The sequence below is a fragment of the Xenopus laevis genome, chromosome 3L, assembly GCF_017654675.1.
Source record: "Xenopus laevis strain J_2021 chromosome 3L, Xenopus_laevis_v10.1, whole genome shotgun sequence".
In the NCBI taxonomy this organism is placed as follows: Eukaryota; Metazoa; Chordata; class Amphibia; order Anura; family Pipidae; genus Xenopus; species Xenopus laevis.
The window spans coordinates 49,003,139-49,025,317 of record NC_054375.1 but is presented as its reverse complement, the minus strand read 5'-3'; the positions used below and the strand labels follow the sequence as shown (position 1 = coordinate 49,025,317).

At 40.8% G+C, this 22,179-nt stretch overlaps 1 protein-coding gene across 1 annotated transcript in view; it reads right to left on the bottom strand.

The window, feature by feature from the left end:
* Positions 1-12,705, bottom strand: part of stk10.L (serine/threonine kinase 10 L homeolog) — a 67,876-nt gene extending 55,171 nt beyond the window's left edge. Inside the window, exon 1 of the mRNA XM_018252161.2 lies at positions 12,373-12,705. Within this exon, the coding sequence (XP_018107650.1) occupies positions 12,373-12,528 (156 nt within the window). The 5' untranslated portion in view covers positions 12,529-12,705. The remainder of the gene's footprint in view (positions 1-12,372) is intronic.
* Between the last annotated feature and the right edge of the window lie 9,474 nt (positions 12,706-22,179).

Genomic DNA, 22,179 nt, shown 5'->3' with positions numbered 1-22,179 from the left:
CTCTGCCCAAACCCCCACTATAACTTGTCTGTCAATATTTGCAGCCATGCAGAAAAGCAACACCCAAAATGATAAATGAAAAGCGGTCAGTGCGGTTCGGTCTATACAGATTATCAATAGCTGCAGAGAGAGGCAGAGCCAGTGATAAGAAGCTGAAGCAGGGTGTGTGCAGGAAGTTTCATTTCTGTAAAATGTACTGTGGAGGCTTCTGAATTGCCAAGAGACAAAACATGATGACGGCATTAACAGGCACAGTCTCCAAACCTATTCTAATGCCATTTAAAAAAAGGATGACAGGGGCATTTCCAAGCTGAATCATACTACATTATTTTAGAAACCTTTGTTTTTAGAAAAAGTAATGCTGGTGAATAATAATTATGTGTTTGTGGTCACCTTATATAACTTAAAACTGGGTATACTGTTGCAGCGACGTGTATACAGAATACTTTGGATGCCGCAGGCATTATGACACCTTTTACGTGTATATACAGGTATGGGATCCATTATCCGGAAACCTGTTATGCAGAAAGCTCTGAATTATGGGAAAGCCATCTCCCATAGACTCCATTTTATCCAAATAATACAAATTTGAAAAGATTTCCTTTTTCTGTGTAATAATAAAACAGTACCTTGTACTTGATCCTATCTAAGATATAATGGCTATTGGGTTTGTTTAATGTTAACATCATTTCTAGTAGACTTAAGATATGAACATCCAAATTACAGAAAGATCCGTTATCCCCAAGTCCCAAGCATACTGGATAACAGGTCCCACACCTGTACAAACAAAATTTGCCACAAAATACATTACTGTACTACAGGTATGGGACCTGTTATCCAGAAGGCTCAGGACATGGGGATTTCGAGATAATGGATCTCTCCATAATTTGGACCTCAAGTCTACTAGAAAATCATTTAAACATTATAGGCTGGTTTTACCTCCAATAAGGATTAATTATATCATAGTCTGGATCAGGTACAAGGTACTGTTTTATTGTTAGAGAAAAATGAAATCATTTTTTAAAATGTGGTCTATTTGGATAGAATGGAGTCTATGGGAGATGGCCTTCCCGTAATTCGGAGCTTTGTGGAGAACTGATCCCATACCCGAATAGATAATATCCTCAAAAGGCCTCAGGCTGATTTCCATGTAGTTTCTAACCAGGAAAATAGCAGCAGCCCCAACTTTATCAAGGTAATCAAATAAAGCATTAACAGAAAAATAAAAGTGATGGAAACAATCACTCTGAGAGGCGATGGCAGTTATACCATTTAGCTGCCCAAGTATGTCAGGACACTGCATGATTATTCTTACCCTTCACCAGGTTTCCTTTCACTTTTACATTGTAATGGTTGTAGGCGTTGGTTTGCTTGAGAGTTTTGTTCTATCCCCCCATTCCCTACAACAGACCTCACCCACCCATTTGGAGAGCCGTCTTCTTTTGTGATGAAAGAACAGTTTTGTGCGCGTTTGATGTGGCCCCTGATGTAATGACACCCCTGCATACTAGACAACTTTTTCCTGCAATACCAGCACCATCACATTCTATGCATCTCACTACCAACCTGGATTCTCTTAAAATAGGGGAAATAAAATAAAAAAGGTTGCTCTGTCTCTGTTTCATCCCCTTATTACCTTAAAGGGGTTGTTCACCTTTAAATTAACTTTTAGTATGATGTAGAGAGCGATATTCTGCGACAATTTGTAATTTGCTTTCATTTTTTATTATTGAAGTTTTTTGAGTTATTTAGCTTTTTATTCAGCAGCTCTTCAATTTGCATCTAAAGCAATCTGGTAACTATGGTCCAAAGTACCCTAGCAACCATGCAAGAAGTAAAAAATGCATGTCATTGTTATAAGAAAATTTTCTGTACCCCACAATAGGCTGGTTTTGTTTCCAACAAAGATTAATTATATCTTAGTTTGGATCAAGTACAATCTCATGTTTTATTATAACATAAAAAAAGGAAATTGTTTGTAAAAATTTGGATTACTTGGGGAAAAATGTCTACAAGAGACGGCCTGTTTATAATTCAGGGCTTTCTGGATAACGAATCCCATCCCTGTACCAATGATAATAGTAGGTTTGCTTGGCATCCACTGCCCCTGTGCCAACACAGCCCACAGAAGTACATGACCATGTGCCTGCCACACCTTTTAAATAAAGCAGATTGTTGGACAGCACAGCACTAATGGGCACTGAAGATTGACCGTCATGCACTATATACATTCGGTAAACAGTCACCAACGCCTGAGTTTCGGCATGTAGTCCTGTGGGTGTGTTGCAGTAAAATACCAAGCAAACTGCCTGTGAATATGAGGCTATGCATACAATAGTGGGCACTCCTTTCTCTCATCAGAAGCACATACCTGCACGGACATTCCTGCCATAAATGTTTAGCTTTTGCATTCACTGCTACTTCTCAGTGTAATATATCAACAGGACACACCCACACAAATATAGGATAAAAAACATGCGCCTTTTATCTGGCTTTTTATCAGATGACTTAAAAACACGGCAATTACGTTCCAATGAGCTTGGTTTAGTGCACTGCTGACATGTCAAGAAGCAATTTGATTCTACAGGCTTTTGCAACTATGATTTTAAAAAAAAAAAATTTAGAAAATTCCTAGGCCAGTGTAATAACTCTGGGAAATTTCTGGCAAGTCCAAAAAGCCTTACTAGTCACCCAACCTGGCAGGGATCCAGCGCATGGATGGAAATAACCATGCTATTACTGTTTCTAGAAATCAGTGAGATACGCTGGAATTAAAGCTGCTCCATTCAAGTGGACAAGCAAAGTAGTTTATCCCTGCTATCAATATGTTAATACTTTGTAGGGTTATTTACTAGAATACAAATTTATCTCATAATATTAATAAAAAATAGCTTGACAAAACTCACATGCCCGATTTTAGCTTATTTATTAATAAAAAAAACCAATTTAATTGTATCAGGAATAAAATTGAGCGACAACCCGAATTGTACAGATTTTTCAGCCTATTTCCCCCACTAATCCATCTATTTATTTCAAGATTTTACCAGAAAGGTCAGAATTTTGGGCTAAACCCAGCACAGACCACAACAACTTCAAATTGGGATAGGTGCCTTTCTCATTGCCTTGACAGGTCTGAGATGGCAAATTTCAACTTTGAACTTTTTGCAGCATTGGGGTATAATAAATCTCAAAAAACGGAGGGTTTTTTTCCATGAAAAATTCGAGCTTTGCCCCAAAGCCGGATCATAAAAATTTGAGGTTTAATAAATAACCCCCTGTAGGTGATGGCAGTGTTCATATACATACACTTATGCTTCTCTCCTTTTGCAAGTGACTTTTAGAGGAGCACTCCATTCTTGCATCCTTGCCATCATGCAGCAAAAGTGGAATCTTCCAGTCACAATGTCAGTGTCTATGTGCACAACATAAGGCACTTCTCTCATTTATAGAGACTGCAATTTGAACCTGAATCAACGAGAGGCGATCTGCAGCCCTCCAGCTGTTCCTGAACAACAAATACTAGCTCCCAACCCAAAGTGTGCCTGCACATTCCCTTAAAGGGGAACTCCGGCTTCTAAACCAAAATTTGATCACAGTTACCCGTTTCTTCAAAAAGTATGAATAAATACAATTTTCTATGCTGCAATCCAGCTGGTTAACGGTTCTTTCTGCATCATTTGAAATCCTGGCAGGGAAGGAGGGACTAAAACACTGATGTTACAAAATGTAACAACTACTCCACAGCTTACAGACAGCATGCAGGAACTACATAACCCACAATGCATTGCACTCTGATGTTCCTTTTCTTATTGAAATTACATGTGCAGGGAATTGTGGGGTTTGGAAGATGCAGTCTAAGGACAGCTGGCTGTTGATATAAAGTAACAGTAGTCAGCCAGCTCAGCAAAGTAGTCAGACAGATCAGCAGGAGAGCAGGGACTAGGCTTAGGGAACTGTCAGAAACCATTAAAAATCATGAAAAGTCTGCATATTTTATTAATTGATGTATATTGCAAAGTTGCTTGAAATTATGTTTACTTTTAAAAAAGCTTAAAGGGATCCTGTCATCTGAAAACATGTTTTTTTCAAAACCCATCAGTTAATAGTGCTACTCCAGCAGAATTCTGCACTGAAATCCATTTCTCAATTGAGCAAACAGATTTTTTTATATTCAATTTTGAAATCTGACACGGGGCTAGACATTTTGTCAATTTCCCAGCTGCCCCCAGTCATGTGATGTGTCCCTGCACTTTCGGAGAGAAATGCTTTCTGGCAAGCTGCTGTTTTTCCCTTCTCAATGTAACAATGTGTTTTTACTATTGAGTGCTGTTCTTAGATCTACCAGGCAGCTGTTATCTTGTGTTAGGGAGCTGCTATCTGGTTACCTTCCCATTGTTCTTTTGTTTGGCTGCTGGGGGGAAAAGGGGAGGGGTGCTATCACTCTAACTTGCAGTACAGCAGTAAAGAGTGATTGAAGTTTATCAGAGCACAAGTCACATGACTTGGGGCAGCTGGGAAAATTATAATATGTCTAGCCCCATGTCAAAATTTGAATATAAAAAATCTGTTTGATCTTTTGAGAAATGGATTTCAGTGCAGAATTCTGCTGGTGCAGCACTATTAACTGATTCATTTTGAATTTTTTTCCCATGAGAGTATCCCTTTAAGTTATGTTTTTGTGGAGTTCCCCTTTAATATTTATGAAACATTCACTTGTACTGGAAAAAGACAAATTGACTGAGATCCCAAGGAGTCACTTCTTTAATAGGTAACAGTTCTAGGTGCTGCTGGCCAACCCACTGGAACTGAAAATAAGAAATACATTAACCATCAGTTAGAAACAATCATCAGAACTCCAAAGCATTAATGGCAAAAACAAACTCTGGCCTTCTACCCAATGCAAACAAGAGGGTCGGTGGTTCACAAAGCCTATGAGATCACTGCAGTATGTGAAAATTACAAATAATTGATATGCCGTGAGATTTCCTGTAACGTTACCACATTTTGGGTGTGTAATTGAGGAACTGGAGACAAATGTATAAACAGTTACTAGCACAATGCACACATACCTGAGAGCTATATCTATGGATCATATCCTTTTATTGGATTATGAATACAGTAAAGGGGGAAGATCTATTAAGAAAAAGTACCGGTAAATTATATCCAAAAATTATTTTTTGGTTCATTCATTTATATTCTTATCCATGTTAGGTAATATGCTCCTACTTTAATCTACTGTAGTAGATAGACCTAATCCAGTATTCGATTTGGTATTTGGCCTTTTTCAGCAGGATTTGGATTTGTGCATGGTCAAACTGAATCGTTAAAATCACATCGTATTTCACGAAGGATTCTGGATCCGGCTGAAGGTGAAAAACCCCTTTAAGAAGGTGAAAAATTACACTTTACAAAACGGTCACACGCAGAAAATAGAAAGTGATCTATCTGAAACCAACTAGTTGTTTGAATGTGAGCAAGCCCTTTAAATAATAAAAAATGAAAAACAATTGCAAAGTGTCTCAGAATATCACTCTCTACATCTTACTAAAAGTTCTTTCAAATTTATTGTTATTGCTAATTTGTATTACTCTTATGTTAAAACCCTCTCATATTCCTACTGCAGTCTCTTATTCAAATCAGTGCATGGTTGCTAGGATAATTTGGACCCTAGCAACCAGATTGCTGAAAGTGCAAACTAGAGAGCTGCTGAAAAAAAAGCTAAATAACTCAAACTACAAATAATAAAAAAAACACGAAAAACAGAATATCACTCTATGTAATATTAAAAAGTTAATTTAAAAGGTGGAAACCCCCTTTAAAAATTTCATTTAAAGGCTTAAATAAATAAAGGATATTTTATTAAAGGGGGCCTGTCACCCTAATAAATAATTCCAAATTCTTTTCGATCATTTTAGTTGAGCAAAATAAACTTTACTTACACTAAATGTATTATTTAAATGTTGTTTGCTTCAGTCTTGGAATTACACAATCACAGCAAGCAGGCAGGGGCCATTTTGTGGACACTTTTATTAAGACGTATGTCTTAATAGTATGCACCAGAATGTGCAGTGCCCATGTGCAGTGCCGTACACAATAATAGAGTGTGGGGACGGAAGGGGAAGTGTGAGGAGTGCAGTGACATGTGGGAATTGCTGAATGGAAAGTGAAAGTAATCGACTGCCCCACCTCTATGCCTCAGGCATAGAGGTGGGGCAGATAATATTTGATTTGGAATTTTTTAATGAAAAAAAAAAAAAAAGAATTTGTGTTCCATGTTTAATTTGCAAAAGACTTTCATTATGCAGCTTCTTTAGGGCTCTTACAGACGAGCGTTTTTACCTGCGCTCCCCTGCGTTCCGTTTTTCTGCGTTCAGCGGCAGGGGAGCGCAAGGATAGACGCATTACATTTTTTCCAATGGGGCTGTACTCACACAGGCGCGCGTAGGCGCCGAACGCAGGTTGAGACGCAACATGCTGCATTTTTCCTGCGTCCGGCGCCTACACGCGCCTGTGTGAGTACAGCCCCATTGGAAAAAATGTAATGCGTCTATCCCTGCGGCTGAACGCAGAAAAACGGAACGCAGACGAGCGCAGGTAAAAACGCTAGTCTGTAAGAGCCTTTAAAGTAATGGAGAAGCAGAATGCGCACCTGCTAAAAGGGACTGGTACACTACAATGAACACATAGGAAGGGGGCATGTGCTTTACATATTATTCACATTCATATTATCTTGGGACACAAAAGTCGAATAAGGTGGCACTCATTTTCCCTGAGGCACTGCACATTTCTGCCAACGATTGTAAGCCAATGCATTATTCATTTTCACTGCAAAGGTTATATCTGCTTTGTTACAAGCAGCATGCAGCGTTATAGGCTCACCCTGTATAATCCGGAGGGGTACTTGTAATAATGAATATAGAAACAAAGATAAAGCCAACAATAACTAGGAAGCAATAGAAAGACTTCCATCATCCTCTGCTCATCCTGAAAAGTAATTTACAACATTACTCCAACACCCCCCCAAAAAGCATTGGTTTGCCCAGCTTGTGACATTTCCTATGTACATTGGGGATATGCATGCTTCCATACATCAGCCAGCAAGGATTAGGGGAAACAGACAAGCAGTGTGAGAGCACAAGCATCTTTTGACCGCTTACAATGCACTAACTGTCGGCTCCCACTGCAAGGCGGCTTGCCGACATTACTTGGGCATAAGAGAGTGCTGTCCGCTAGCAAACAATGTGCTCACAGAAGACTGTCATGTGTGGGCTCCAGACATTTACGTAAAATGATGGCTCCTACACTGCCCACTACTTTAAAATGTCACGTTTTGCAAAAGGCCTGTTTAAACCAGTAAATTGTCTCCCTGATTCCATACTACTTTTTTTCCACCTTAGAAAAAATATTTATTCTCATTCAGCTTTTTTGAAAAGATTTTACACAATTCCCCAAAGTTTTATCATGAACACACAACCTTTAAACACTTAGAACAGTGGCTGAGGCGCCAATCATACAACTGTGTGTATAAACATGAAGAGGCACATTTACCTAGGGTCGAATATCGAGGGTTAATTAACCCTCGATATTCGACCGTCGAAGTAAAATCCTTCGATTTCGAATATCAAAGTTGAAGGATTTTAATCCATCGATCGAAGGATATTTCTTCGATCAGAAAATTGTTAGGAAGCCTATGGGGGACCTTCCCCATAGGCTAACATTGGCCTCAGTAGGTTTTAGGTGGCGAACTAGGGGGTCAAAGAATTTTTTAAAGAGACAGTACTTCGACTATCGAATGGTCGAATAGTCGAACGATTTTTAGTTCAAATCGTTCGAATCGAAGTCGAAGGTCGAAGTAGCCCATTCGATGGTCGAAGTAGCCATGTTCGACCATTTGAAATTCGAACTATTTTTCCTCTATTCCTTCACTCGAGCTAAGTAAATGGGCCCCGAAGTGTTTTGGGGTTTTGAGCAAAGTCGCCCATGTGAATGACGTTGAGTGAGCATATGTGCATGTGTCAGTAAGTAAATCAGGGTTATTTACATTTGTTTCATATAGTAACACTGAACAATCCAAATAATATGATAATATATAAACAATGTCTATACACGTTTGAATCATTGATATGATTAATGGTCAGGATAGGGGCCTCCCAAACAAGTATTTTAAGCAGATCTATTGCACTGACCAAAATTAAAAGTAGGCTGGCTAACAACATCCTTCATTGCCCAATTTGGGGTCATTATCAAGTCAGAAGATGATGAGTCTGCACTTCAGTGTTGTAATCCAAACCAAGCAGCCTTCAAGTAAATCAAATGCTTGAGTACAATTTGACCATCTAAATGTATGCACAGCAACTGATTACAGTTACAACTTCTGCCCAGTGAGCACTTTATACATTAAGGGGTTGTTCACCTTTAAATTAACTTTTAGTATGATGTAGAGTGATTTTCTGAGACACTTTCAATTGGCTTTCATTTTTTGTATTACTTCTGGTTTGTGAGTTATTTAGTTTTTTAGTCAGCAGCTCTCTAGTTTACAATTTCAGCAATCTAGTTGCTAGGGTCCCAATTACCCTAGCAACCATGCATTGATTTAAATTAGGGATGCACCAAATCCGTCGAATCCTTCTGAAAGATTCAGCCGAATACCGAACATATGCAAATTAGGGGTGGGAAGGGATGAACATTTTTTACTTCCTTGTTTTGTAAAGTCACAAGATTTCCCTCCCGCCCCTAATTTGCATATGCAAATTAGGATTCAGATTGGTTTGCCCGGGCATAAAGATTTGGCCGAATTCGAACCCTGCTGAAAAAGGCTGAATCCCAAACTAAATCCTGAAATGGTGCATCCCTAATTTAAATTAGAGACTAGAATAAGAAGAGGAGAGGGCGAGACTAGAAAGAGGAGTACTAAAAAGTACCAATAACAATACATTTGCAGCCTTACAGAGCATGTTTTTTTAGGTGGGGTCAGCAACCCCCATTTTAAAACTGCCAAATTCCGAATGTCCAATCCTCAAATTCTAGCAACGCCACATGCTCAGGAACTAATAGAGAACGGTGCCATTGCTCAGCACCCTTTGGTGCAGTAGAGAGCATACAATATCCCGAAAGGTATATCCTGCATAGATTATAAACAGAGACATGCTTCTCTAATCTCCAGTTTTCTGCTTTCATTCTATAGTTTTATAAAAACCTATAATACAAAACTGACTGCTTAAATACATAGTGCCATCAAAATAAACATTTTATACCAAGTAACACATTAGATTAGATTTTGTAACTCCTTATCCAATGGCAGGACAAACATCCCACAATGTTCTGAACCACTCCTTTGGGTGGTCAATGACCTAAATGACAAGCACCTGTCACTGCACGCAAGCGTGAATTTGGCCAAAATGATAAGAGTACATTTTTGGTACAGGTATGGGGACCTGTTATCCAGAATTCTCGAAACGTGGGATTTTCCGATTAAGGGATCTTTCTGTAAATTGGATCTTCATACCTTAAGTCTACTAGAAAATCATATAAAAATTAAATTAACCCGATAGGCTGGTTTTGCTTCCAATAAGGATTAATTATATCTTAGTCTGGATGAAGTACAAGGTACTGTTTTATTATTACAGAGAAAAAGGAAAACGGTTTTAAAAATTTGGATTATTTGGATAAAATGGAGTCTATGGGAAATGGCCTTTTTTAATTCAAAGCTTTCTGGATAATGAATCCCATACCTGTATAAAACCCACCCCCTTATGTGCCCAGTAATGGGCAACTGCCACTAAAATCAGTGGTGTTGCTTGTATACAATTAGTTCTGCCATCTTCACCACAGATACAAAAAAAGTGAGACATTAGTCTCAGAGCAAACTTTTTTAACTCAGGCACCCCATTATATTGCAACCAGGGCCGGAACTAAGGCAGAGCAGGCGCAATCATGTTTTTTTTTTTTTTTCAAACCTTGGTTTGCTAGGCATTTAATCATTTTTCAATTTTGTAAACCACCTGATCCCACCCCCTCTTGCCGTGATTCATACTGTGGGCAGAAGCACTTCCCACCTCCCTCTTGGCTGCTGCTGACACAGGTACATATTTGTGGGCAATATTTTGGCTGCTGCTTGCACAGATGATTTGGGGGCAATATGATGGGATTTTTGGCTGCTGCTGGTACAGATACATATTTGGGGCAATATGATGGATTTTTGGTTCCTGCTGGCACCATTCATATTGCCTCCTGTACCTCTGTCAACAGCCATCGTGTTGCCCCATGTACCTGTGCCAATGGCAGTCAATCCCTCAGATTGCTCCCAAGCCCCAAATCTGTACCTGTGACAGCACAAGCCAAAACATCCATCATTTTGTTACCCCCAATCTGCACCTGATGATTTGGGGGCAATATGATGGATTTTTGGCTGCTGCTGGCACAGATACATATTTGGGGGCAATATGATGGATTTTTGGCTGCTGCTGGCACAAGTACATATTTGTGGGCAAAATCTTGGCTGCTGCTTGCACAGGTAAACAAATGATTAGGGGGAATATGATGGATTTTTGGCTGCTGCTGGCACAGATAAATATTTGGGGGCAATATGATGGATTTTGGCTCCTGCTGGCACAAGTACATATTTGGGGGCAATATGGTGGATTTTTTGGTTGATACAGATACAGATTGGGGGCAATATGAGGGATTGGCTGCTGCTGGCTCAGATACATGGGGCAATATGGTGGCTGCTGGCACAGGTACACAGATGTTTGGGGCAATATGATAGATTTTTGGCTGCTGCTGGCACAGGTACAAAATAGGGGCAATATGATGGATTTTTTTGGCTGCCGCTGGCATAGGTTGGGGGTAACAATATGATGGGTGTTTTGGCTTATACTGGCACAGATTGGGGGCTTGGGAGCAATCTGAGGGATTGACTGCCATTGGCACAGGTACATGAGGCAACACGATGGCTGCTGGCACAGGTACAGGGGGCAATATAAATGGTAAGGTGGGAAATGGTAATGCAATACCAGGTTGGGGGGGGCACTGATTGAAGCTCTTACCTAGTGTGCAAAAAATACCTTGGCCGGCCCCGATTGCAACATTGGGTGAGGCCTCCTTTATCTCAGCGCTGTGTTGCAAATATATTAAAACGTAGGCATTAACAGTGCCTCTCCTATAGATGCAGCCATACTTGAGATTGTACAAAAGCACATTTTACCTTATCTGACCTTTATGCTGCCACCCCCCCCCCCTACCACCGGATTGGGAACGCCTAAGGTGGTATATTAACTTGTTAATCTGTAAACTGTTGGTGTTCCCCTCCTAGGAAGAGATATCTTTCTGCTTTCAATAACAACGAAAAAAAAAAAAAGTAGTGAGTCAGCAGTGAGCCCTAAATTTGCCTACTGTCACTATAAACGTGTCTGGCATTTGCACGGACGCCCCCCACACAACTTTACTAGCTCCAGGGACAATATTCTGTTCAGTTCTAGAATTTTCACCTTCCAAACCGAACTGATGTGCGATATAATTCACTGCATGGGCGAATAACATCCTGCCACCCATTAGAAAGCATAGGTTATACGTGTATATAATACACAAAAGCCATGAATATTTGGTAAATGATATCCTTATAAACGGCGAGTTCTGATGTCATCAGTTCTAAACGGCGAGTTCTGATGTCATTTCTGTCACATGACTCATTAAAACTTGTGTATTAGAATAAATAAAGTACCCCCAGTTGCAAAATATGAGGATATTAGACGTTCCCTTCGGCCTCGTCTTTTCATACGGTCATGAAACTTCTCGGTAACTTATCATATCCTTATATTTTACAAGAGGGGGTTCTTTATTCACTATATATTATTTCCATCATACTCTGCGGGTTGGTCTCCAGCTGTTACAAGTCCCTGTGTCTCTGGCTGCTGGAGGAGGAGGAGGCAGGGGATTTCAAAGCTGTAAAAGGCATAGGTTGGACATCCTGTTGCTTTTAGAATAATACAAATATATATTTATATCTCTGTAAGAGCTCCCCTATTGTCCCATGTGATTTGGAGCTCAAAAGAATAGTCAGTCAGTGGCTAATTCACGTGTGCCTTTAAACGACAGAGTCAATATTAGGATAAGTTACAACTTCCCCTTCTTCTACAACCAGCGCCTACATCCTCAAGAACTACAACTCCCAAAATGCTTGATGGCATCCTCACAGTCGTTATACCACAGCTATAGAGCTGCACGCTGTATATGAGACATGTTTAGTGTGAGACCTTTCCACCTGTTCCAGCAAGTAACAACTGAACCCCGGCCGTACCCCTTCTTCCAATCAGGGACCCATGGGAGAGCTCAAATCTTGCAGGGAGGGGTGTTCTTTGCTTACACGTGACTCACCTTGTACACCTTGCCGAAGGCACCATCTCCCAGCTCCCCAATGATTTCCCACACCTGGTTGGGGTCCAGGTCTCTCCGGACGTGCTCGTACTCCCTCAGACGCTTTTTCTCAAAGTTAGACAGCTTCAAGATGCGGCGGAAGTTGGCGAAAGCCATTGCCTTTAGTCGAGTGGACTTTCCTAACGTCGGGAAACCAGTGGGGGCACCCCCTACAGTGCCGGGGTGAGGCTACGCAGCACAAGCACAGCAGTTCAGCGCCTACTAAACCAGATGCTCACCCCCGGTTAGGAACGCCGCTTTGCTAACCCCGCCCACGGGAGGGGCATTCAGTACAGGCTGACTAGTACAGCCCTTTGGGGGCGTGTCCATTTAAGATGTGGGCGTCGCCTTGCTGTGCAGGACGTCAAGATTAGAGCGCTGCGCTAGGTTCAACTGTTAAAGGGGAACTCCACAAAAACATAACTTTAAGCTTTTTGACAAGTAAACATAATTTCAAGCAACTTTGCAATATACTTCGATTAAAAAATATGCAGCCTGATTTTTAATGGTTTGGAACAGCGTGGCCGCCTATTCTCCTGCTGATCTGTCTGACTACTTTGCTGCAGGGCCGGAACTAGGGGTAGGCAGAGTAGGCAAGTGCCTAGGGCGCAAAGCCGTGGGGGCGCCAGGCACACACCTCCTCTGTCGCCTTCCCCCAGTCCGGTGCCCGACTCTATGAAGTTTTTACGGCTTCTTGCACTCCTGCACATGCGCGCAAATGTATCTCTCGGCATGCGCACATTTGCGCCAGTTCGCGCATGCGCAGAAGCGCAAAAGAAGTAACAACTGCAGCTTTTCTTGCGCATGCGCACTTGGGCTCAGCAGGCGCTGCGTTCCGCCGGCTTGCCTTGGGCGCCTGTGCGGCGCGGCCCGGCCCTGCTTTGTTGAGCTGGCTGACTACTGTTATTTTGTATCAGCAGCCAGCTGTCCTTAGCCTGCATCCTCCAAACACCACAATTCCCTGCACACGTGATTTCAATAAGGAAGGGAATATTGCAGTGCAATGCATTGTGGGTTATGTAGTTCCTGCATGCTGTCTGTAAGATGTGGAGCAGTTGTTACAATTTGTAACATCAGTGTTTTAGTCCCTCATTCTCCGCCAGGATTTCAAATGATACAGAAAGAGAAGAACTATTAACCAGCTGGATTTCAGCATAGATTCCCTTGATTGACACGGCAATCGACCAATCCCGATCGCCGCGTCTCACAAAATAGCGACTTTCTGTAAAGTTTGGTTTCACTGTGCCTGTAGGGCGTTTTAGTAGGATTTGGCTGGAGAATGTGATTGGTTTAGTGAATGGTAGATTGAAGATACTTAACGGATATTTTTGTCATTTGACAGGTTCCAATTAATGAACAGTTTTATCATTCATATAAACAGGGCCTCTTAGATCTCATCAGTATTGGAACATGGCTCGTGAGGGGTGGGACTTGCAGACAACCAATGAGTAGAGCTACAGAGGTTATGATTCTTGTGAGTCTAGATAGCCCCCAGCTAGGATCTAATGTGGTCAAATGCTCTCTAACATGGCAAAGGAAAAACAGGAACCCCCACAACCTCCATGAATTTGGGACCCATTGAAAGAAAATACTTTTGAATTTATTCTAGAGTTCCTAGATTCAGCTGTAGAAGACTCTCAAACATCGCATCTCTGATAAAATTAAGCTTTTCTGCTCTACCTGCATAAGCTCTACAGTTTGATCTCAATCGGGAATGCCTTTGGGGTGGACATTTTAACTGCTCAGAGAGTGCAAAAGAAATGCAGTGACTATAAAATTCTATCAGCTGTGAAATGCTCCACAGTAAAACCTTCTTACTGGATTTAAGGTGGACATATACGTTATAAGATCTGCTTGTCTGACGAGGTCACCAAACAAGCAGATCTTTATGGGGTCGGACTGAAACTGGAGAAAGAACCCAGTGGATCCTGGCCCTCGTGGCCTGGGCCCCACCAACCTCCCCCGGGCCCTGATTGCAGCAGCAAAAAAGGAAAAACAAAGATCAGGTATGAGCTGAAAGGAGAGGGAGGTTGTGGCCAGACCCAGACTAGCAATATTTGAGTTCTGGCAAATACCAAAAGGGGCTGCTGTGAGATGCCTTTCAAAGTCACTATTTAGTGGGCTAGTGGGGCCTATTTGGTGCTCTTTGAATCCCAGTCCAGACCTGCTTGTTGTGCCAGGTGGATCTCACGGCTGAGGTGGGGGGACCCAGTGGAGGCTCTAAGGATGCAGCCCTGGTGGGCCCCAACCCCCCCTGATGCGGGATCTTTCCCCGTATGCCCACCTGAAGAACGTGCCCGATTAACATCCTGCCAATGTTTGGCCACCAAATATCAGTCAGGTAGCCCCATCAGAGGGCTTTACACACAAGCAGATAAGCTGCCCACTCAGTCTAAAGGACTAATTTTGGAAGATTATATCTGCCCATGTATGGCCTATTTTATAGTATCATAGGTGTTTATAACTTCATTAACAAAGGCAAACTGAAAGCATAATATGAATGGTTCCTTGGTCTGGGTAAATTCAGAAAAACCCAGCCAAGGCGAAAGCTACTGTTAGCGACATTGTTGAGATAATGAGGAAGCACAGATGATACTTGAGATACACATATGTGAATGTCTACATTTAACACACCAACTACAGTTTAGAGAAAATGTGTTCCATGGACTTGTGCTTTAGTTCCTGACAAGTGCAAGAACATGGGCGTCCACAGAGAATCTTCTGGGGGTGGTTGCAAAGTCCTCAGGCAAAAACAACCTGTTTTTCGAAGACTAAGCCTGCCGCTTCAAGCAAATGACAGGTTGCATGTCTGACTTCAAGGATTTCCTCACCAGCTGAAAACACCAGTGGAGAATGTGCTACATGTGTCAGGAGGGTTTCTAATAACTGTGGGAACCTGACTTTCAGTGTGTGTGTGTCAAGGTCTAAGTGAACAAGTCAAGATCACTGTAGTTACGTGCATGTGTAAACACCAAAGGCAGATAAAACGCTGCATGACAATTATATTTGTGTTCAATGTTTACATGACCTCCCGTAGGTACAGAGTAGACTTGGGTCAGTTAAAGGATATGTAAACCTTTAGGAAAAAAAAAAAAAAAAAGAGAGAATAGGGATTCATAGGCTATTATACATTTACCTGTGTCTGGTGGGTAAGCACAATGGCTATGAGTACAGGGACACTTGACAAGTATGGGCTCCATTATCTCATGCATAAAGTGACCACACAGTGATGTTAAAAACCGAAGAGCTGTTAGGCCTCCTGCATGCTTATGTGTGCAGCTGCACAGGGACTATGAGCCTGAGGCTGTTATTTTGTTACTGTGTAACTTGACTCTTTATATTCTCTCTACTGACCCCCATGTTCTGCCTTTTAATACTCTACACATTGCTTTAGTCCCTTTCCTTGTCCCCCTGAGTTCAGCATTAACCCTCCTTCCAGCCCCTCTCCTGCTCTGCTGTAGCAAGCTTCCTTGCAAACATATATTGAAATAAAAGAATAATGATATGCATCTTTTCCTAGTGTTTCCATAACTGAATCATCCCAGAAGCACCCCAGAAATACTTAAATCAGCCGTAAGCATGCCTAGCACAGGTCTTTGTTTTTTGCACAGATAATCAGTCCCAGAGGAGCTTACAATCTAAAGCTGGCCATACATGGGCCGATAAAATCTGCAGACAGACTGAGTCGGCAGCTTATTGGCCCGTGTGTGGGTCCCAGAGGAGCTTACAATCTAAAGCTGGCCATACATGGGCCGATAAAATCTGCAGACAGACTGAGTCGGCAGCTTATTGGCCCGTGTGTGGGGCCCTCTGACGGGTTTCCCTGATCGATATCTGGCTGAAAGTCGGCCAGATGTTGATTGGGCAGGGTTAAAAATCCCGTTGGGTTGCAGCCGCATCTGTACGTTGATGCGGTCCCGTGATCCGACTGCCCGTATTGGCTGCATTATGAGACGATCATTGGGCCCTACAATCGGATCAGCCCGATATCGCCCACCTCAATGTGAGCATATCGGGGAGAGATCCGCTCGTTTGGTGAAATTGGTCTCAGTCTGTCCTAACAGTCTGTATTAATGGCAGCAATGCACACAGGTTCAACCACCCGTGTAAATGTCCCCTTACTCATTTACAGGAATTTGTTATTTAGCAAGAGCTGTCAGGCTGCAATACATGGCAATAGAGAATATGTCACAGCAATAGGGAAAAGCAGTTACCCAATGTTTATGTTGATCCCATACAAGACTTGGTACTTTGCACCCTCTAGTGTCCATATTTTATAATACTCTCTACTGCTATTTAGTACACTATTACTGTAATTAGCTGTCACAATTTAAATTGGAAGTCTTTTTTATTTGATTATTTTTGTGTTTGTCCATTTTTCTGTGCTAACAGCTGGTGTCAGACAATGTAGCAAAAACTGAGAGCTGAACTACCAGAACCCCAGGAGGCTACTCGCGCCAATCAGAATTCTGCCAGCATAATGTACCCTCTGTCCTCTAGCATTGAGGAAATCAGTGTACGTTTCCTGCATAGCATTTAAAGTTCCTTACACCCTACTTTTCTTTAGGGGTAATTGTCCCTTACCTTGTCCCTGTTAATCATTTATTAAAAGGAACATTTCTGAAAATTGTCATTATTGTGCAGACAATGATAAACAGTAAATCTATGCTGTAACTTAAAATTTCTCTGGTTTGTGTTACAAATCAGTGAAGGGTGTGTCCCACCAGTACTTCCAGGGCTGTACAATAGGATGCAGTTAGCCAATTCCAGCTTGGCCACAGACATGTAGATTTTAGCCTATGCCGGACGAACGATCGTCTGTGCCAATCTTCTGACCTGTAACTAACCATACAGATTAATATAAAGTAGTAAAGAGAACAAATCACACGATACTCGCCCATTAAGTGAGACAGCAATTGTACAAAAGTTATGTCCAACAAATTGTAGTGACAATCTCCCACTGATCTAGTCAGATATAAAGTCAATATATATTATCAGTAGACAATATAAATCTTTTAGCCTATCCAATCTGAACGGTCAATCGCCATGGTACAAAAAATGTCAGGACAGTCCATATACGGTACGAAAATTGTACAGATCTTCATTTGGTACAATGGTATCTTTGCATATAGTATATGGCCAGCTTAAGCAGAAAGGAGAATGTTAATGTGCCCTTTAATGCTCAAACACTTGCACCTAGGGTCGTAGTAAATGACCCCTATAATCTCTGGGTAACTACTGAGCAAACAATGCCACCTATTAATTATATAGGAAATTTTAGTGTTAAGTTGCCAATACTCTTAAGCACTGTTTGTTTTCCATGTCCACATGAGCTTGCAATTCTTTTAGAACTGTTATTAATGGGTATTTATAAAGTGCCAGAATATTTTGCAGCGCTGTACAATAAATGGGTGCATACCTTGAACACATTGATTACACACAAAGGGTAGGACTCCGCGAGCGATTTTGTCGCAATCTGACGCGCTGTAACAAATCGCATGTGAATTGTCGCATGCAACAAAAATAAGGCAAGAGACAGAATTGTTGCATGGTGTCGCAGCGTTTGATCCGACTGTCGGATGCAGACACAGTACAATTCGCATGCGTTTTGTCGCAGCGTGTCGGATTGCGACAAAATCGCTTGTGGAGTCCTACCCAAAAATGACCAATAATCAGGTAAAGCTGCTCAAACAACCATTCAATCTTAAAATAGATAGTCTGTGGTGTAACTACTGGAGGTGCAATCACACCCAGGCCCACACTCCGTTGGAGGTGCTCCAACCAAAAAACAGAATATAAATAAGAGTATAAATGGGGATATTTAGTTGGAAATTAATCATCATAGGCGACCCCTGTATCTTGTGAAAAAAATGATAAAATGGTTATGAGAGCAAGTCAATTTGTGCAGTATTGCTAAACAATTACATTCCTTAAAGTTTATGATTCCTCCAATTAATTTTATTATATAATAAATCCATGACATTGGCTGCTGCTCAATATATATACATTTCCATGAGACTTTTTGCAAAGAGCAAGATAATAAACCCCAGTTCAACAATGCTGTGCCAAAATAATTATCCTGCCCAATCAGCCACCCATATCATTTCCATGGTTAGCAGCATCCATATATTTAGTGAGATTTTAGCAACAAAGGAAGAGTTCTGCTCATCATTAAATTTTAAACAATTGGGGGAGGGGGTGCAATGAGCCTGTGACCACAAAATACATATAGACAAAGACAAAAGGTCCTCTGCACTCAATCCATTACTAATATATTAAGGACATATTATGCATTAAAGGAGAAGGAAAGGCTTGCAGCACTTGGGGGTGCCAAATGTTAGGCACCACCAAGTGATTGTAGTTACTTACCTGAAACCCCGGGCCGGAGCTCCTATCACCAAAAAAACCGGCACCGGCCCCGGGTTATACAGTGAGCACCACTGAACGATCCTCTTCCATCTTACTCGTGCGGCTGCGAATGCGCAGTGGAATGAAAAGCCAAACTTTAACTAAAAAGTCGATATTTCATTCAACTGTGCATGCATTTGCCCTGGAAATTTGAAGACAGAAGAATACGGAAATAACCCCGGGCAGGTGCAGTTTGGCACCCCAAGTGCTGCGAGCCTTTCGATCTCCTTTAAGCTACTAAAAAAATGCCTTACATTTAAAACAACATGTAGCTGAATGTACAAAATGTCTTTATGACCTTAATATATTGATAATTGTTTTTTCTTTGTCATTTAAGTCAAATTTGCCATTCACATGAGGTTTATATACCTGGGAAAATTGCACAGTATGAGGCGGTGGCGCAAAACATTTTGTGCATACATTATACTGAATTTAATGGCGCCATTATCCAGTAAGACCCAAATTATGGAATGGCCATCTCCCATAGACTCAATTTTAATCAAATGATTTCCTTTTTCTCTATAATAATAAAACAGTACCCTGTACTTGATCCAAGCTAAAATATAATTAATCCTACTGGATGTAAAACAATCCTCTTGGGTTTATTTAATTTTTAAAAGATTTTTTGGTAGACTTGAGGTATGAAGGTCCAAATTACAGAAAGACCCCTTATCTGGAAAACCCCAGGTCTCGAGCATTCTGGATAACTGGTCCCATACCTGTAGTCTTACAATAAAAAACTATACAATTTTAAACAATATAAACTGCAAACATCGGTATCACTTTTTAATATAGAAAATGCAGGAAAACGGTTCCAGCAGATTGAATCAATCCCGGCACCAGTCCATGCTGTTTATGTTCAGGGATTTCCTTTGAAAGCAGCCCCAAATCCATTGCACAATTACTTGTCATCAGTGAAGCTTGGAATATCTCTTCCCGACACCTCAACGTGTTTCTTTTGATGCCTCATGGCAGCGTTTAAGCAAATTAAATGGCAAACACGATCATACAATCTAGTGAGCACTTCACTGTTGTCTTACAGTTGGCGATGCGTAAACATTTCATGGCTTGTGTGCTTAAGTAGGAAACAATTAAGCAATGTGACATGTTTTTATAGCTGATTGAATACATAGATTATTTATTTAGTTAGATAGATATTTAGGTAGATATTTATTATTATTGGATTATTAAATTATTACTAAAAGCCAACGTTTACTGCTTTGATGAATGTTCATACCATCTACATGTTTTATACTGGTACAGGTACGATATCTATTATATAGAATGCTTGGAACCTGGTGCTTTCCGGAATTTGGATCTCCATACGTTGTGTCTGCTAAAAAATTCCTCAGAACCTGAAAACAGGAACGAGAACAACCAAATTACGCACCCCCCAAGGAGTCATCAAATTAACAAACTATTGGCCTCCTATCACCATAATTCCTCATAGGGTCTCTTCAAAAATCTCTAAAGAGCTGAGAATTAGAAATGTTAATAATAGTTACTAAATATTGTTAATGTAGCTATATGTATCATTATATTTTGAAAAGAATTGTACACTTGAAACGTAATGACTATTATCTTACAACAAGTAAAAAAAAACAAGTTGGAAAAAAAAATAAAGCCTATGGCATATGACCTTCCTGTAAATCGGAGCTTTCTGGATAATGGGTTTCAGGATAATGGATCCCAAACCTGTAATATGATTCTTGGCTTCATAGTGTTGTTGTATTACCCCTACACTGAGCCCTATTTCATTCCACAAGGTCTGGTGGTCAAAAGATACTAATATCTGTGATGTTGGTGATGAGATATTGGGATTGGAGACCAGTAAGATCTGTAGGGACGGAGGTTTAAGCTATGGTAAAATTGGTTTGGTTGGAGGTCTAGATGGATGCCAATCTATGGCAAGATCTTTAGGGTTGCAGGTCTAGTGATCAGAGATCCCATATATTTTTGTATAGGATTTGTTGACATATAGCTGTATAGTGAATTGTAACGGATCTATGGTAAGATCTGTAGGGTTAGAGATCTAGTTACTGGAGGTCCAGTCTATAGTAAGATTTGTAGGATTAGAGATCTAGTGACTGGAGATGCAAACTATGATAAAATGCAGGGGGCTGGAGGTCTAGTGATCTATTTTAAGATCTGTAGGCTTGGGTTTAGTGACAATGTCCATGTTTCAATGTTCAATTTCAATGTTAAGATCTTTAAGGGTGGGAGATCTGGTGACTGGAGATCCAATCTATGGTAAATTCTTTACGGTTTAGTGATGTAGTGACTGGAAATCTATAGCATTATCTGTAGGGTTGGAGTTCTAGCAACTGGAGACCAATAAATGGCTAAAAGTATAGTGATTGGAGATTTCAACAAGTATTATGATTAGGGGTTGGAGGTCTAAGAATCAGAGAGGCAATCTACGGCATAATTTGTAGAGCTGGAGATACAAACTATAGTAAGCTCTTTTGGACAGATGGCCCTTTACCTCTGGTAGCAGTTAGTCGTTTTTTCGTATGTAACCTGTATGTTCAGTGCATATGCCCATTTATTATACAGTGCTGCAGACTATGTTGGTGCTTTATAAATACATATTACTAAAAAGAAGAAGAACAACAATAATGGTGATACTGGTGAGGTCTATTACTGGTTGAAGCAATGATGGAAAATATCAATTTTTTTTCAATGAAACTTATACAGCTGCATGATTTGAATAAAGGATGTCCTTACGGTCTACTATCAGCAGTCACTGTAACACATACATATGCTCTTATTTTAAAGGCCATACAGAAGACACTTTCATCTTATCACTATAGTGTCGAATATCAATATTTCCTTTACACCTATTACATGCGTATGCTGCTACAGGAACCCAGTATTCTTCTCTGGCATTGATATGCAGAAAAATCCAGGGTTTTCTTAGCAGGCTGCACCCACATGGTTTTGTGGCAGGTAAGCAGTGCACAATGGATGGTGTGAGCTAGCCCTATTCACCCTTCTAATTACATGGATGCAACTTATAGTAGGTATATTGTGCCTGTGTTATTGCATCACTTAGATCTAGCAACAGGCCCAAATGTGGCATGCTGTTAGTATATATTTCAGCCAAATTATTAGGCTGGTAGCAGCACAGTAATATTGACGACTGATGACAAACCAGCAAGGATTCCCAGCTAATGTGCCACCAGATGCAGGAGCCGTGTTTATTATCTTGTATCCTAGAGATCCAGGTTGGTTCCCCTGATAATGTCCAGCTGAGCAAAGCTGCAGCCCCATCACAAGTAGGAAATCATTTAATCATTCCCTCAGGTCTCATTTGCAGACTCGCTATAATGCTAAAACAATCTGCGTTGTGGTATCATT